The following is a 19,142-nucleotide window of genomic DNA, read 5'->3' as shown; positions in this document are numbered from 1 at the left end:
TTTTGAACTGTGGTGTTGAAGAAGACTCTTGAGAGTCCCTTGGCCTGTAAGGAGATCCAACCAGACTAAGGAAGTCAGTCCTGAATATTCATTGGAAGGACTGATGCTGAAGCTGAAGCTCTAATACTTTGACCTCCTGATGGGAAAAACTGACTCATTGGAAAAGACCCTGATGCTGGGAAAGAAGGAAGGCAGGAGGAGAAGGGGACGACAGAGAATGAGATGGTTGGATGGCATCACCAACTCAATGGACATGAGTTTGAGTAAGCTCTGAGAGTTGGTGATGGACAGGGAGGCCTGGCATGCTGCAGTCCATAGGGTCACAAAGAGTCCAACACGACTGAGCCACTGAACGGAACTGATCAAGAAGAAACTAAACTTTAATACATGAGAAACATTTTTAAGCTTATCCACTCCTTTCTTCCTGCCTGACACTTAGGGTTCCTATTTTACTACTTTTCACTTGGTTAAGACTACAAAATACAAACATCAGATTCCTGTCTACAGATCTCAAAGTCTATCGAGGCCACACACTGAGTTCCCTCCCAGTTTAGGCTTCGGGATCAAGCACTGCTCTGCCACAACCAGAAGGGGGCAGCACTCGACAGCCCATGGGTCCTGGGTATGTTCCCTCATGGTTATTCAGGCTCAGGGGACCACTGACTCAACAAAGATCATCAGCTGAGTCCCCACTCTGTGTGAGAACAGTTTGAAACCCCTGTCCTGTGGAGATTTGGAGATACCCCAAATATACTTTAAAAATTAGAGATTGAGATCAATTCCCATCATTTCATGAATGAGACTTGTGTCCATGAGACCATCTCCAACCTGTCCACCTGGCTGTCCAGTGGAACCAGTTAGAGCTCATGTCTATCTCCTGCCTCCCAACCCAGCAGAGGCTTCATTAAGACTTAGTTTCTCTTCAGAACTTCCAATGTCTTTGCCTTTCTCCCTCCAAAGGACCCTCTTACCCATGACCTAACTTGACAGCCCCTAAATACTAATGAAAGGCAATGCCAAAGAATGCTCAAACTACCGCACAATTGCACTCCTCTCACACGCTAGTAAAGTAATGCTCAAAATTCTCCAAGCCAGGCTTCAGCAATATGTGAACCGTGAACTTCCAGATGTTCAAGCTGGTTTTAGAAAAGGCAGAGGAACCAGAGATCAAATTGCCAACATCCGCTGGATCATAGAAAAAGCGAGAGGATTCCAGAAAAACATCTATTTCTGCTTTTTTACTATGCCAAAGCCTTTGACTGTGTGGATCACAATAAACTGTGGAAAATTCTGAAAGAGATGGGAATACCAGACCACCTGACCTGCCTCTTGAGAAACCTGTATGCAGGTCAGGAAGCAACAGTTAGAACTGGACATGCAACAACAGACTGGTTCCAAATAGGAAAAGGAGTACGTCAAGGCTGTATATTGTCACCCTGCTTATTTAATTTCTATGCAGAGTACATTATGAGAAACCCTGGGCTGGAAGAAGCACAAGCTGGAATCAAGATTGCCAGGAGAAATATCAATAACCTCAGATATGCAGATGACACCACCCTTATGGCAGAAAGTGAAGAGGAACTAAAAAGCCTCTTGATGAAAGTGAAAGAGGAGAGTGAAAAAGTTGGATTAAAACTCAACATTCAGAAAACGAAGATCATGGCATCTGGTCCCATCACTTCATGGGAAATAGATGGGGAAACAGTGGCTGACTTTATTTTTTGGGGCTCCAAAATCGCTGTAGATGGTGACTGCAGCCATGAAATTAAAAGACACTTACCCCTTGGAAGAAAAGTTATGACCAACCTAGATAGCATATTGAAAAGCAGAGACATTACTTTGCCAACAAAAGTCAGTCTAGTCAAGGCTATGGTTTTTCCAGTGGTCATGTATGGATGTGAAAGTTGGACTGTGAAGAAAGCTGAGCACCGAAGAATTGATGCTTTTGAACTGTGGTGTTGGAGAAGACTCTTGAGGGTCCCTTGGACTGCAAGGAGATCCAACCAGTCCATTCTGCACGACATCAGCCCTGGGATTTCTTTGGAAGGAATGATGCTAAAGCTAAAACTCCAGTACTTTGGCCACCTCATGGGAAGAGTTGACTCATTGGAAAAGACTCTGATGCTGGGAGGGATTGGGGGCAGGAGGAGAAGGGGATGACAGAGGATGAGATGGCTGGATGGCATCACTGACTCGATGCACGTGAGTCTGAGTGAACTCTGGGAGTTGGTGATGGACAGGGAGGCCTGGCGTGCTGTGATTCATGGGGTCGCAAAGAGCTGGACACGACTGAGCGACTGCACTGAACTGAACTACTAATGACTCTGCCAAGGTGCACAGTCTTTCCATAGGCAAGTCCAGGACAACACAATAGAGTGTTCTGTACAATTATGCAAGTTATACAGAAGTCTAAGAACATGTTCTTGGAAGTTCTTGGAAGAAGACCAAAACATCTTAGTTTATAATGTTGCATAGTTTGATATAAGAGAAATTTGGTAATTTGTCATATGGTGGCTGGGAAGGTAAGAATCCACCTGCAATGCAGGAGACCTGGGTTTGATCCCTGGGTTGGGAAGATACCCTGGAGAAGGGCATGGAAACCCACTGCAGTATTCTTGCCTGGAGAATCCCCACAGACAGAGGAGCCTGGTGGGCAACAGTCCATGGGGTCACAAAGAGACACGACTTAGCAACTGAAAAACAACATACAAAGTATGTGTCAACATTCACATAAATTTAACATCATAATGGAATTTTAGTGGTACTTTCCATAAATGCTTCAAGTGGATTATGACAAAAAATACCAAGCAGGGGGCAAATCTACTCTATTAAGGTAGGGTAGGTCAGCCACCTTGTATGAGTTCCCATGTGCAAAAGGTATAGGGATGTGGTTGTATATAGTTTTCTATATATTTATATAGAACATACTACTGTCTTACTGGAGGAGATGAAAGGTGCTGAGTCAGAAGTAGGTGAACACAATGCAGGTGGCACAACAGAGTCACTGGGATGAAAGACAGGAGGAGTCTACAGAGTCTGGACATTTGCTCTGTGTCCCCACTCTGACAGCAGCCAGGCTCCCGGACTCTGATCTGGAGGGTAGACCCTCTGGTAGAGGCCTCTCCTCCCTAACTCCTTCCTGTCCTGGGTTGGGAGCAGCTTCCTGCCTTTGCTAATCGCTGAGCTGCCTCATCCACCACTGCTTTGCCTTTTTTGTTCTTTCATCTCCTATGTAACTAATTTCCTGCATGGAATCCCCTCTCCCCTGCTGTAGGTTCTCCTGATTAATCCACATTGATACAGGAGGATGTGCACAAAGAACTATAAAGCTGGAGGCAGGAGGAGACTTTCAGTTGTCTGTAATGGGGCTGCACTGGGAGTGCAAACTTGAGACCTTTTGGAGAGTGGCCCCTCTTGTTTTTCCTATTTGCTAAATTTCAGAAATAAACCAAGTGCTGGGAAAATCTTTGTGATATCACCAGTTCTCCCTGTCAGCTTGTCACACAGTATAACCCTTCAACTTGGAATCACTGGTACTTACTATGCCCACCTGCTCTCTCCTCCTGCCCCTGGCTGCCACAAAAGTAGCCAGAACCATCCAGAAGCTTAGCATAGAGGAGCCCCACCCTACCCCAGCAAAGATGCAAACATTCACACTATGTAATAAGATATTTGATAACATTAAGGCAAAAAAGCATACACTGATTGCATCCAAAGTCTCTGGTCTTTAACAACTGATTGTGTATTTGTTAACCCTTTCTATACTGCAGCATTTTGTCTCTCCAATTCTACAAATTCTAATATTATAAATGCATTTACTTCAAGTTCAAAATATGATAACCCTTTGAAAGTTCTCTTGAAAGTGAGATAAATAATAATGTGTCAAATGCCTCAGGCTGACTTTATTTTTAGTGTTAGCAAGTGTTAGTTTCTCAGTCGTGTCTGACTCTTTGTGATCCCATGGATTGTAGCCGACTAGGTTCCTCTGTCCATGAAATTCTCCAACCAAGAATACCACAGTGGTTTGCCATCTCTTTCTCTGGAGTTCCTGTAGGGGAAATTAGAATTGGATGCCTCAAGTCCCAGGGACCGCCCCCCGCCCCCCCTCCCCCCACCCTGGGCATGTTCATTACCAGAGCATTCCTCTCCTTTGTAAAGAGAGGAATTTTTTTCTTTACAAAGAAGTGCTTTATACTTCTTTACAAAGAAGTGCTTTGTAAAGCACTTCTGACTGCCAGAGTGTTTAATTGTGAGCCATACAGACGCCATTGCTCTTTTGATCTTAACATATCTAATATGCACCCCAAAGATCTTTCCTTCAGGACAGATGAAATATTTCCCATTTTTGCAAAACACAAAACACCTAAACACAAAAGATGCAGACAATTTCCAACAAAAATGGTACAAGACAGATTCCAGCATCAATGCATACAGATGAACTGGCCACCAATAGGGTAAATACATTTACCCTATAAAACAAATGAACTAATTCTATCTAGGTTACCCACTCCCACAAGAACTAGCTCCCAAATGAACCGGTTCCAACTGGACCAGTTCCTAAATCAGGTAAATAAATGTACCCTACATATGAGCTATGGTGGGCTTGCCCCATGAGAACTAGTTCCCAATGAACTGGTTCAGGGTAGAGTCCAACAACACCTCCCCTCTGTAAACGGGTACCCAACCAAATTAGCTTGTCCTGTAAAGGAAAAGCCCAGATTGAGGGGAAAAAATGTTCCCGGTGTGCACACTGGAGCAACTTACCCTTCAAAATCAAGCCTGTCAGCTCTTAACACAAAACGACACACAAAACAAGTGAACCGGTTGAATCAGCTATCAAATTGGGTAGACTTACCCTACAACCGAAATCAAGTCTGTTGACTCTAGAAGTTTGTCAGTTCCTTGTCTCAATTGTCAAGCTGAGGGAAGCCAGTACCCATTCAGGGAATCTTGAAGGAAAGAACCTCAGGACAAATGATCCCAGCAACTGCTAGGGTCTTGCTCCAATATTCCATGATTGGTGTCGGCTAGCCACAAGCAGCAAGGCTGCTGGCTGGCTAAGCCAAATTGTTACCGAGTCCAAACTCGCTCTGCTCACCACATGACAGGTAATGAATCTGAGAGACAAGGTTTTGAGGCAAGGGAAAGACCTTAACTGGGGAGCTGGTAGACCAGGAAGACTGCAGGCTAATGCCGCAAAACAACCATCTTTATTTTTAATCTCTGTTAATTGCAAACCTCATTCCTGATTCAGAATTTTTATAACATACTTCCATTGTAAATGGGCAAGTCACATTTTGTATCATGTGTAAAACCTCAAAATCTTCCAATAAATCTATGTCACAGTTGTCCTTTAGCAGTCACAATCGTGAAATTAAGGATTTGTTACCTTATCCCAAAAACCAGTGAAATCTTGCACATTCACAACTCTTTTACCATCTGATGGCAGCTTATGATCACACTGTGGTAGCTCATCAAGTAACAGAAAGTTCTACAGAAAAAGAAAATACACAGATTGTTTAAACTATAGGAACAAAGCACAAGCAAAATAATTGCTTCCATGAAATTTGCAATATATTTTAAAACTGTATTTCATTATGTTAGGTCACTGAAGTGAAGTGAAGTCACTTAGTCGTGTCCAACTCTTTGCAACCCCATAGACTATAGCCTACCAGGCTTCTCTGTCCATGGGATTTTTCCAGTCAATAGTACTGGAGTGGACTGCCATTTCCTTCTCCAGAGGATCTTCCCAACCCAGGGCTCGAACCCGGGTTTCCCACATTCTAGACAGATGCTTTACCATCTGAGCCACCAGGTAAGTCTGATGTTAGGTCATTAGAAATACTAAATAATATGTAGTATAAAGTATTATAGCATATAATATAGTACATACAGTATACACATATAGCTTATAGTGTGTATATATGTACACACACACACACACACACACATAGTTTCAGGCCATGGAACTACCTTTGTAACTTTCTTAAGTATACTGGCTCCCCTTTAAAGAACAAATATGTCTCCAAATTTGAACACATCAAGAACTGGGACATTTTTATTGTGTCATTAATAATACAAACAGGTTTTGACATAAAATGATTTCATAAATATTTACTGAATCCCACCAGGTTCCAAGCACCATGCAACACTGCTGGGAACACAGAGTGGAAGGTCATTCCCAGGCCTTCAGCAGTTGGGTGGCAAAGGACAGGCTGGGAACATAAGACCTATGGAAGAAACTCCGAATGAAAGCCTTACTCTGCTTTCCTCCTCCTGTGTATCAAATCCCTATCACTGGTTGTCATTAACTATCATTAAAATCATCATTCTTAAAAGATAATGCTATTAAGTCTCTATCTCTTTCTTACTTTTCACAAGCATCTTTTCACAAATACTTGTCTCTGCTCCTTAGTCAAAGTCCTCTCATCCTCAACAGAATGATCACATCTTCCACTTCTTGCTATTTTCCACACAATTATTAATAGGAACTATTCAATGAAATTTAGCTGAATAAAATAAAGTCTTGAAAATCATTAGAAATCTAATATAATCATATACAGGAAATTCCCTCTTACCCTTTAAATGCTAAAAATAATCCAATGAGAAAACACACAGTGAGAAAGAAATTGAACAACAGAGACCACTCCCACCCCCACCCCCAAGTACTATGAACATGTGGTAGAGACTACTGGCTGTCCTCAAAACCTGCTCTCTTTCTTCCGTGCTAACAAAACCTTGGGTTTTAGCTGCACATGGCAACCTGGAAAGAAGCCCTCTCTCTCCAGCCTCCTGAACAAATAGGAGCAGCCATGTGACTAAATCCAGGTCAGTGGAAGGTGACAACAACCAGGATCTTTCTCCACCCCATGGCCTGGGCCTTGGAGGCTGCCAGCATGGTCAAGGTCAATGCATTTGACATCATGCAGGATCATACTAACCATGGAGCTTGTTACAGGTTAAATTATATCCCTCTCCCAAAAGATACACTGAAGTCCTATCTAGGAACTCCAGTTACATCAAAACGTGACTTTATTTTTGGAATTAGGGTCTGATTAAGATGCAATTATACTAGAGTCGGGTTGGCCCTGAATCCAATATGACTGATGCCTTTATAAGGAGACAAACACAGTCAAAAAACAGCCACCTGAAGAAAACGGAAACTGGAGTGGTGGCAGTTAAAAACCAAGGAACCCAAGGTTTGCCTGCAACCACCAAAATCTAGAAGAGGCAAAGAAAGATTCTCCCTGTGACCAGAATTTAGAGGGATCAGTAAGCCTGCTGACACCTTGATTTCAGACTTCCAACCTCCACAACTGGGAAACAATAAATTTCTATTGTTTTAACCACCTGGTTTGTAGTACTTGGTTATGGCAGCCCCAGAAAACAGATACAAAGCCTTACAAGGTTTCTTGCATGAGTGAAAAACAAACTATATTTCTGTGAAAAGTAGTTTTACCATGCATAATTCTAGGACCTATAGGCACAGAATCTTAACCAACACAGGGGGCAACTGAAACAAACATGTGATGATGTTCGAAAAAGAAAATGGACGTGAATAGTAACCTACTACCCTAAACCTCATAAATAGCCTTCAAGTCCTTGACACCCTTATGTATTGTGCCATAAAGCTACAAATTTGATAACCACCTTCTACTTCAAAAGAACAACTGTTCCTCTTCCTCCTTTGTCACCAGGCCCTGGTGGTGGCAGGCAGGGCACAAGGACCACGTTGGGTTGGACCCTCCAAGAAGTTTCTGTGTCACTAGAACAAGGCCAAGTTACTCCAACTGAGCTCTGTCAAGGATAGCTCTCCTTTATCAAGAAGACCAAATTACTATATCAGAAGAGGTGGTCTTAAAGCAAGTTGAAGAATCAGAGAAAAGATATAAGGTCACTTACTGTGGAATTTAGATGAAATTCCTATTGCAGTAAAAGACAACTTTAGCACATCTGGCATTGAGACAACATGTGCATCAAACATACTGAAAAGTTAAGTATCACCTTAAATTCCACAGAGGTTGCTGGATCAGAAAGCTCTGTTAATGGTAAAAACAAACTTGCATGAGTCTGCTATGGGATACAGAAGCACAGATGGCATTTTTGGACCAGTTATAAACCCATGGAGTTATTCAAACAATATAGAGAAAAGAGGAAACAGAAGTCTCATGGTGAGAATAAGGATTCAAATTGGCTTATAACTGGAGGAAGCTCAGGAGGGAGTGCAGTGGCTGTGTCAGCATTCACTTGCTTCGCTGCTTTAGGACCAGATTCCAGAGGATCAACCAGCAATCCAGCTGCCCACTATGAGGTTATTGGTTTAAAATCCAGCTATGACTTAGTTTCTTGTCATGGCTTCATTCCCCTGGTTAATTCAATGGTGTGCCCAGAATCTTAACTAGATATGTGGATGATGCACCAATGTGTTGAGTATACTAGCTGGGCAGGATCTCTAAGATTCTACCACAATTCAAGATCCTGTTAAAACCATTTATGCTTCCAAGTTTAACAGATGTGAGCAAACGATGTATAGGAATTCCAAAGGAATGTCTTATACCAGAATTGTCAAATGAAATACAATCTCTTTGGTCCAAAGCTGCTAATCTCTTTGAGTCTGAGGGGTCCAAAGTAACTGAAGTGTCCCTGCCCCAACCAGTTATTCAATTGTCTGCTACCATGTACTGTGTACATCAGAAGTGGCATCAAATATGGCAAGACTTGATAGGTTAGAATATGGTCACTGATTTGACATTGATGTGTCTACTGAAGCCATGTATGCTGCAACTAAACAAGAAGGGTTCAATGATGTGGTGCGGGGAAGAATCCTCTCAGGAAACTTTCTTATTCAAAGAAAATTATGAGAACTATTTTATCAAAGCAGAGAAAGTGAGATGACTCATTACTAATGATTTTGTGAATGTTTTTAACTCTGGAGTAGATGTTTTGCTAACTTCCACTACCTTGAGTGAGGGAGTGCCATACACAAAGTGCATCAAAGAAGACAACAGAACATGAATTGCCGAGGGTGATATTTTTACACAGACTGTAATATGGCAGAATTGCCAGTGATGAGTGTCCCTATGGCCCAGTGAAGCCAAGGATTGTCAATAGGACTGCAGTTTAATGGTTGTGCATTTTGTGACCAGCTGCTTTTTTAGTTTGCAAATGGTTTGAAAAACAAGTACGGTTTCCTGTTACTCAACTTATCAAACTAATGGATGATTGTTCATCAAACTGTGAAAATTAAACGTTCTCTCTGCTTCTCTAAAATAGTAGTAATAACTATACCATGCAAATTATTATGACTTTTAAAGCTTTTATATTCTAGACAATTCAAGTGATCTTGTAATTTGGTTCATTGTCAGTACAGTCATTCTTTGAAATCACTTATTAAAATTCTTGTGATATAGTTAATTATAAAAAATCTGTCAGCATTTATTAAACATTCACTAAGTATAAACAAAGTATAGGATTTCTATTATAATACAATATACCTGTTCCTGAAAAATGATGCATTCTGCAAAAATGATCATTAAAAACAACACTGCCTACAGTACAAGTAAGCTTAGGGTAAATCTTTCAAAACTTCTACATCTTTGCAACCAAAGCACTAACAAAATCACTGGTACCCTCATTTTTGACAAAGGAGGCAAGAACATACAATGGGGCAAAGATGGTTTCCTCAATAAGTGCTGCTGGGGAAACTGGATAGTTACATGAAAACGAGTTGCCAGTCCAGGTTCGATGCACGATACTGGATGCTTGGGGCTGGTGCACTGGGACGACCCAGACGGATGGTATGGCGAGGGAGGAGGGAGGAGGGTTCAGGATGGGGAACACATGTATACCTGTGGCGGATTCATTTTGATATTTGGCAAAACTAATACAATTATGTAAAGTTTAAAAAATAAAATAAAATTAAAAAAAAAAGAAAAAGAGTGAAATTAAAATACTTCCTAACACCATACACAAAGATAAACTCAAAATGGATTAAAGATCTAAATATAAGACCATAAACTATAGAATCTTAGAGGAAAACATAGGCAGAACAATATGATATAAATCACAGCAAGATCCTCTATGACCCACCTCCTACAGTAAAGGAAATAAAAAAATAAATTAACAATAGAACTTAAGTAAATTTAAAAGCTTTTGCACAGTAAAGGAAACTGCAAACAAGGTGAAAAGACAATCCTCAGAATGGAAAAAAATAATAGCAAATGAAACAACTGACAAGGGTTAATTTCAAAAATATACAAGCAGCTTATATAAAGCAATACCAGAAAAACAAATAACCCAATCAAAAAGTGGGCAAAAGCCCTAAGCAGACATTTCTCCAAAGAAAAGATATAGATGGGTAATAATTACATGAAAAGATGTTCAACGTCATTCATTATTTAGTTCAGTTCAGTTCAGTTGCTCAGTTGTGTCCAACTCTCTGCAACCCCATGAATTGCAGCACACCAGGCTTCCCTGACCATCACCAACTCCCGGAGTTCACCCAAACTCATGTGCATCGAGTCAGTGATGCCATTCAGGTATCTCATCCACTGTCGTCCCCTTCTCCTCCTGCTCTCAATCTTTCCCAGCATTAGGAATTAGAACTATGCAAAATATTCAAAAAAGTACTAATATTTTGACCTGTTCAGGCCCCAAACAACAACCTGCTACTTTCAACCTTTAGTTGCAGATATCCCTATTAATTTATGTGGACGAGAGCTATTTATGCAATGGACAGCTCATGTAACAAGTCTTATTATATCTTCTCAAGTTAAACAAATTATGGTAAATATAGGATACAGTCCTGTTCAAAATACACAGGCTTTTTAGTGGAGGCCACTGCTGGATCATCGAAAAAGCAAGAGAGTTCCAGAAAAACATCCATTTCTGCTTTTTTACTATGCCAAAGCCTTTGACTGTGTGGATAACAGTAAACTGTGGAAAATTCTGAAAGAGATGGGAATACCAGACCACCTGCCCTGCCTCTTGAGAAATTTTTATGCAGGTCAGGAAGCAACAGTTAGAACTGGACATGGAACAACAGACTGGTTCCAAATAGGAAAAGGAGTATGTCAAGTCTGTATATTGTCACCCTGCTTATTTAACTTCTATGCAGAGTACATTATGAGAAACGCTGGGCTGGAAGAAGCACAAGCTGGAATCAAGATTACCAGTAGAAATATCAATAACCTCAGATATGCAGATGACACCACCCTTATGGCAGAAAGTGAAGAGGAACTAAAAAGCCTCTTGATGAAAGTTAAAGAGGAGAGTGAAAAGTTGGCTTAAAACTCAACATTCAGAAAACGAAGACCATGGTATCTGGTCCCATCACTTCATGGGAAATAGATGGGGAAACAGTGAAAATAGTGTCAGACTTTATTTTGGGGGGGCTCCAAAATCACTGCAGATGGTGACTGCAGCCATGAAATTAAAAGATGCTTACTCCTTGGAAGGAAAGTTATGACCAACCTAGATAGCATACTGAAAAGCAGAGACATTACTTTGCCAACAAAGGTTCGTCTAGTCAAGGCTATGGTTTTTCCTGTGGTCATGTATGGATGCGAGAATTGGACTGTGAAGAAAGCTGAGTGCCGAAGAATTGATGCTTTTGAACTGTGGTGGTGGAGAAGACTTTTGAGAGTCCCTTGGGCTGCAAGGAGATCCAACCAGTCCATTCTGCAGGAGATCAGCCCTGGGATTTCTTTGGAAGGAATGATGCTATAGCTGAAACTCCAGTACTTTGGCACCTCATGGGAAGAATTGACTCATTGGAAAAGACTCTGATGCTGGGAGGGATTGGGGGCAGGAGGAGAAGGGGACGACAGAGGATGAGATGGCTGGATGGCATCACTGACTCGATGGATGTGAGTCTGAGTGAACTCCGGGAGTTGGTGATGGACAGGGAGGCCTGGCATGCTGCGATTCATGGGGTCGCAAAGAATCAGACACGACTGAGCGACTTAACTGAACTGAACTGGCAAACAACAAAAACAGCACTTAAGTTGACATGGAAATCTGATGAGCCTTGGACAGACCAGTAGCCCCTATCACATGAAAAGTTACAGGCTCTTGAACAGCTAGTAGAGAAACAAGTATCTCTTAATCATATCTCCTCAACTAATAGTCCTTGGAATTCTGTCTTTGTTATTAAGAAGAAATCTGGGAAGTGGAGAATGTTAACTGATTTAAGAAAAATTAATGCTATAATCAAACCTACGGGTGCTTTACAACCAGGCATTCCGTCACCTTCTATGATACCACGAAATTGGAAAATAAAAATCATTGTTCTTAAAGATTGTTTTTATACTATTCCTCTACAAGAATCTAATGCTTTCCGTTTTGCTTTTACTATACCATCAATTAATAATAAAAAACCAGTGTCTTGATATGACTGGAAGGTATTGCCACAAGGAATGCTTAATAGTCCTACATTATGTCAATTATACATCTCCCAACCACTTAAATTTATTAGAAAACAATTCCCTCATGCTTATATTATCTACTATATGAATGATATCCTTTTAGCTTCTCCTTCTGCTGAGGAACTTCAACGTATTTTCTTAAATACAGAGATTAAATTAAAAGAATATGGGTTATATATTGCTGTCGATAAATCACAAGAGCAGGAACCATATACCTATTTAGGATATATATTGCAAAAAAATATCATTAAACCACAAAAAATACAAATTAAAACTGATTCCTTGAAAATTTTAAATGATTTTCAGAAATTATTTAGGAGATATAAATTGGTTACAACCATCTTTAGGAATTCCCAATCATTCCTTAACACATATATTTCAAATCCTACAAGGAGAATCTGATTTCAACAGACCCCGTATACTAACAGAACAGGCTAAACAGAAATTGGATCTTGTAAATCAAGCTATACAGCAAAGACAAGTTAAACAAGTAGATCTGACTGTTCCAATTTCTTTACTTATTTTTCCTGCTTTAGATTCCCCTACAGGAATATTATGACAACTGCCGGGTATCCTTGAATGGGGAAATTTATCCCACACTCCTAAGAAAATAATGACTACTTACATAATGCTTATTTCCTTTCTTATTTCAAAAATGAGATCCAGATGTATACAACTTTCTGGTTATGATCCATATGAAACTGTTTTTCCTTTCACTAATGATCAAATCCATAGATTATTTGTTACCAGTATGGATTGGCAAATCGCCATTGCTGATTTCATAGGTGAGGTTCATAACCATTTTCCAAAGTCACCTTTGATTACTTTTACTACTAAACACAAATGGATAATTCTTATTATTACTAAAACAATTCCTCTTGTTCATGCCCCCATGTATTTTACTGACACAAATAAAACTCTCAAAGCTGGTTATACTGTACCCACAACAAAGGTTTGTCAATCTACCCTAGCCTCTGTTCAACAAGATGAATTAGAGGCTATTGTTACCTTATTACAGGATGTTTCTACAGCTTTAAATATTATATCAGATTCTCAGTATGCTATACAGATAAAACAAATCATTGAAACCATATCTCTACCAAAGGCTTCTTCTAAATCATCTATTATTACAATGTTATCTCAATTACAAAGTATAGTAAGGCTTCATTCTGCCCCTTTTCACGTTACACATATCAGATCTCATTCTAAGTTGCTTGGACCATTGGCAAAGGGCAATGATTCCATCAACTCTTTGTTAATTGCTTTTCTTACTCATTATGAATTTCATCAACTCACACATATAAATATACATGGCTTGATGAATAAATTTCAATTATCCAGACAAGAGGCCAGAAATTTTGATTCTGCCTGCCCTACATATACGCTTAGTCACCACATTCCTACAACTACAGGGGTTAATCCCAGAGGCCTTTATCCCAATGATATGTGGCAGACTGATGTTACTCATGTCCCTTCTTTTGGATGTTTGGGAGCTGTTCATGTTTCTGTGGATACATATTCGGGCATGATTTATGCTTCTGCTCATTCTGAAGAAACATCTGCTCGTTATCTCACGTTTTTTGCAGGCCTTTTCTTACATGGGCCTACCAAAACATGTTAAAACTGATAATGGCCCTGCATATGTGAGTCATGGTTTTGCAAAATTTTTATCTGATTGAAATATTTCTCATTCTACAGGTATCCCATATAATTCACAACACCACTCATTGTGGTCTTGAACACACTCATCATACTCTGAAAAATATATTTTTTAAACAGAAAGGGGGAGAAAAGTATGGCATACTGATGACACCAAAAGAGAAATTAGCCCAAGCTACTTTACTTTAAAATTTTTGGATTTACAATTGGATCATACAACGCCAGCAGTAACATTGCATTTTCAGAATACCATTCTTAGTGAAAATTATACTCCTGGTCAAATGATTGCAGATAATTCTCCGGTATGGTTGGAAAATGCTATGAACAATTTGTGTAAGGGCTTTAGACTTAAGAAAGGACGAGGTTATGCTCTTGTCATTTCAGATGATGGACAACACCATTGGATACCAGGAAGCCATGTCAAAGTAAGGAAAGAAGAGGACATGGTTTGACATTGATCCTCCTGGAGAGCCACCAATGATGGGGATAATAAGACTGACGATCAGCAACTGCCCCAAACCAGCTCCAAGGACCAAAAAAGCCAAACCGCCCACTTGGGGTCAATTGAAGAAATTGACCATTGAATAGGAAAAATTGGTCAAAGAACAGGGACAGCCTTTGACCTTGGCTACCTTGTTCTTGGCTATGTTATCTGTGGTAACTACTAAGGTAGGTGCCAATCATACTTATTGGGCATATGTGCCCAATCCTCCCCTATTAAGGCCAATTATGTGGGAGGATTATTCTTTTCCAATTTTCATAAATGACTCTTCTTGATTACTAGATGTTTTGACCCGAGCCTTCCTTTAAAACCAGAAGAGACCCGACAACTTTCAAAGGTTAGTGTTAATTATACTGTGGGAACAGATCTTACCCCTATATATGGGAGTGGAACCTCATTGTCTTAAAAGAGGATTACAAAGTTGGTTATCTATAGTAAAAGAACCTGAAGGGACCAAAACTCATTTTTTTTTTTTAATTTGCATTTCAGATTTTTTTTTTTTTTTACTTTACAATATTGTATTGGTTTTGCCATACATCAACATGCATCTGCCACAGGTGTACACGTGTTCCCCATCCTGAACCTACCTCCCACCTCCCTCCCATACCATCCTTCTGGGCCATCCCAGTGCACCAGCCCCAAGCTTCCTGTATCCTGCATCAAACCTGGACTGGCAATTCATTTCTTATATGATATTATACATCCTTTTAATGCTATTCTCCCAAATCATCCCCCCCTTCCCTCTCCCACAGAGTCCAAAGACTGTTCTATACATCTGTGTCTCTTTTGCTGTCTCGCATACAGGGTTGTCATTACCATCTTTCTAAATTCCATATATATGCATTAGTATACTGTATTGGTGTTTTTCTTTCTGGCTTACTTCACTCTGTATAATAGGCTCCAGTTTCATCCACCTCATTAGAACTGATTCAAATGTATTCTTTTTAATGGCTGAGTAATACTCCATTGTGTATATGTACCACAGCTTTCTTATCCTTCATCTGCTGATGGACATCTAGATTGCTTCCATGTCCTGGCTATTATAAACAGTGCTGCAATGAACATTGGGGTACACATGTCTCTTTCCCTTCTGGTTTCTTCAGTGTGTATGCCCAGCAGTGGGATTGCTGGGTCATATGGCAGTTCTATTTCCAGTTTTTTAAGGAATGTCCACACTGTTCTCCATAGTGGCTGTACTAGTTTGCATTCCCACCAACAGTGTAAGAGGTTTCCCTTTTCTCCACACCCTCTACAGCATTTATTGCTTTTTTTCTTATTAGAAGCATTTCCTTTAATATCACAGGAGAAAATACTACTATGTTTCCACCCCATCTACCGAAATGTATTATTTCTATAAAATCTGCAATAGAACATTGGGTACAATGGAAATTATGAAAAGCTAATACTGGACATATTATGGCCAATACTGCTGATGGAGAATTACTGATTGGAATCCCAAAGGAGATCCTTTGGACAAAAATAATAATTTGGATTTGCCTATATTGTTAAACAATACTTTAGACTCTATCAATAACATTGTTATTAGCTCTATACATTGGCATGGAGGGAGTTTCTGCCCTCCCTTACCTAAATTACCTTGTATGCCTTTACATTCAGAATTGTGGAAAATATCAGCTGCCTTCCAACCCATAACAGCATGGAGGGGGCAATTTAACTCGATAGCATCTGGTCATTCCTTACATTTTGATAAAAATTCAGCCCATTGGATTAAAGCATCTGTTCATTTACCTTTTGTATTTTTGACAGGACCTACTTTTTATAATTCCTCTTCTGGGTTACTTACTTGTCAAAATTGTTCCTTTTATACTTGTATTAATTCTTCTCTTCAGTTTCAGAATGACTATTCTCTAAATATTCTAAAATCAGATCTGGAGTATGGCTTCCTGTAAAAATGAATAGACCATGGCAGGATACCCCCACAGTCTATATGTTAGCAATAAAAAGCCTGCATGGATCAGGATCTTGGCTTTTGCCTGCAAATGGCATCAGGCCCCTGATCCTCACCTTATTTCTGAGTCTTACTTTTCTTTATTCTTCTGCGGCACCGCTCCCTCATGTCAGTTTGTTGTTGGGCTGGCCCCAGCACCTAACCAGGAAAGCTTGAAAACCACTAGTCCAACCCCACCCACAGGGAGCTAGCTTCACAAAAAGAGGAACCACAAACTTCCAGCCTACAGAAAGCCCATCCCAAACACAGCAATCTAAACAAAATGAAAAGGCAGAGAAAAATACAGCAGGTAAAGGAACATGATAAATGCCCATCAAACCAAACAAAAGAGGTACAGATAGGGAGACTACCTGGAGAAGAATTCAGAATAATGATAGGAAAGATGGTCCAACATCTTGAAAACAAAATGGAGTTACAAATAAATAGACTAGAGACAAGGATTGAGAAGATGCAAGAAATGTTTAACAAAGACCTAGAAGAAATAAAGAAGAGTCAATCAATAATGAATAATGCAATAACTGAGATCAAAAGCACTCTGGAGGAAACCAACAGTAGAATAACTGAGGCAAAAGATAGGATAGGTGAGGTGGAAGATAGAATGATGGAAATCAATGAAGCAGAGAGGAAAAAAGAAAAAAGAACTACAAGAAATGAGGACAACCTCAGAGACCTCTGGGACAATGTTAAATGCCCAACATTTGAACCATAGGAGTCCCAGAAGAAGAAAACAAAAAGAAAGGCCATGAGAAAATACTCGAGGAGATAATAGTTGAAAATGTCCCTAAAATGGGAAAGGAAATAGCCACCCAAGTCAAGAAACCCAGAGAGTCCCAAACAGGATAAACCCAAGGATAAAGACCCCAAGACACATATTAATCAAACTAATGAAGATAAAACACAAAGAGCAAATATTAAAAGCAGCAAGGGAAAAGCAACAAATAACACCCCCATTAGGAAAACAGCTAATCTTTCAATAGAAACTCTTCAGGTCAGAAGGGAATGGCAGGACATACTTAAAGTGATGAAAGAGAAAAATGTACTGTCGGGAGCTGTGTTAGAAATTACTGACAAAATGGAGGCATGGCAACAGACCCCTCTCCTCATTCCACAGGCACAGCCCCGGGATGAAGGAGTTAGGCTTTGTAATTCTGACTTGTCTTTTCCTCTCCTCGCCTGAGTTGACTGAAAAGGAATATTAAGGTGCTTATTGTTCTTGAGAGGAGCATGAGAAGGCACAAAGCCTTCCACAGCTGTGCTCAGAAAATAATTCATAAAGTTAATCATTGACATTTGTTCAAGGATTTTTACACAAGATAGTTCCAGGATGAGCACATAGGCCATAGCTTGAGGCCATGGAAGGGATTGCTATTTGAAGCCTATTTGTGAGGAGAATGTCTATGGCAAAGGAGTTTACTGAATTTAGGGCTTAGAAATAATTAAAACAGTTAAAAGTTAAATATTTAAGTAATGTTGCACAGTTAGCATATTTTACTATAGCTCATAGCAGTTAGGAATTTTTAGAGACACTATAGCTAGAAGCCTTTTTAAGTGAGCTAAGGATGTTAGGGGCAAACAGGATTTAGGAAGATGAGTAGTAAACTGAGGAATGTAGCATGAGTTATAATGTAATCACAAGTTAACTATAGGACACATTAGAGAAGGTAGATAATAGATGATAAGGTTGATTCTGAGAGAATCACTGAAGCAGGAACTCTGAAGAGCAACAATGATTTATGGAGATAATAAATCTGGGAGAGGGAGAACTGTATATGTCAAGCCTCTGGCCTAATGTTTTTGTAAAAGTATAAAAGAGAATCTTAAACTTGAAATAAACAGGCAGTCCAAAAGAAAATTGAGAGGCTGTCTCATCACTGACACCGTCCATCTTTTCAGGTTGAATCCCTGGCTGCTGGAGTTGGACTCCGGCAATGTACAACCAAGATTACTATACCCATCAAGGATCTCATTCAAATATGAAGGAGAAATCAAAAGCTTTACAGACAAGCAAAAGCTGAGAATTCAGCACCACCAAACCATCTCTTCAACAAATGCTTAAAGATATTCTCTACATAGGAAACACAGAAATGGTTTATAAACTTGAAACCAAAACAACAAAGTAAATGGCAATGGGATCATTCAGTTCAGTTCGGTCGCTCAGTCGTGTCTGACTCTTTGCAACCCCATGAATTGGAGCATGCCAGAACTCCCTGCCCATTACCAAATCCCGGAGTTTACTTAAACTCATGTCCATCGAGTCAGTGATGCCATCCAGCCATCTCATCCTCTGTCATCCCCTTCTTCTCCTGCCCCCAATCCCTCCCAGCATCAGAGTCTTTTCCAATGAGTCAACTCTTCGCATGAGGTGGCCAAAGTATTGGAGTTCCAGCTTTAGCATCAGTCCTTCCAATGAACACCCAGGACCGATCTCCTTTAGAATGGACTGGTTGGATCTCCTTGCAGTCCAAGGGACTCTCAAGAGTCTTCTCCAACACCATAGTTCAAAAGCATCAATTCTTCAGCAATCAGCTTTCTTCACAGTCCAAGTCTCACATCCATACATGACCACAGGAAAAACCATAGCCTTGAC

At 40.1% G+C, this 19,142-nt stretch overlaps 1 protein-coding gene across 1 annotated transcript in view; it reads right to left on the bottom strand.

Moving 5' to 3' along the window:
• LOC129624636 (ATP-binding cassette sub-family C member 4-like) overlaps nucleotides 1-19,142 on the bottom strand; it is a 364,051-nt gene that overhangs the window by 162,277 nt on the left and 182,632 nt on the right. Inside the window, exon 17 of the mRNA XM_055542792.1 lies at nucleotides 5,390-5,491. Within this exon, the coding sequence (XP_055398767.1) occupies nucleotides 5,390-5,491 (102 nt within the window). The remainder of the gene's footprint in view (nucleotides 1-5,389; nucleotides 5,492-19,142) is intronic.

Source organism: Bubalus kerabau, chromosome 12 (genome assembly GCF_029407905.1).
Source record: "Bubalus kerabau isolate K-KA32 ecotype Philippines breed swamp buffalo chromosome 12, PCC_UOA_SB_1v2, whole genome shotgun sequence".
NCBI classification, from domain to species: Eukaryota; Metazoa; Chordata; class Mammalia; order Artiodactyla; family Bovidae; genus Bubalus; species Bubalus kerabau.
The sequence above is the reverse complement of the archived record's forward strand: the minus strand, read 5'-3'. Positions and strand labels throughout refer to the sequence as shown.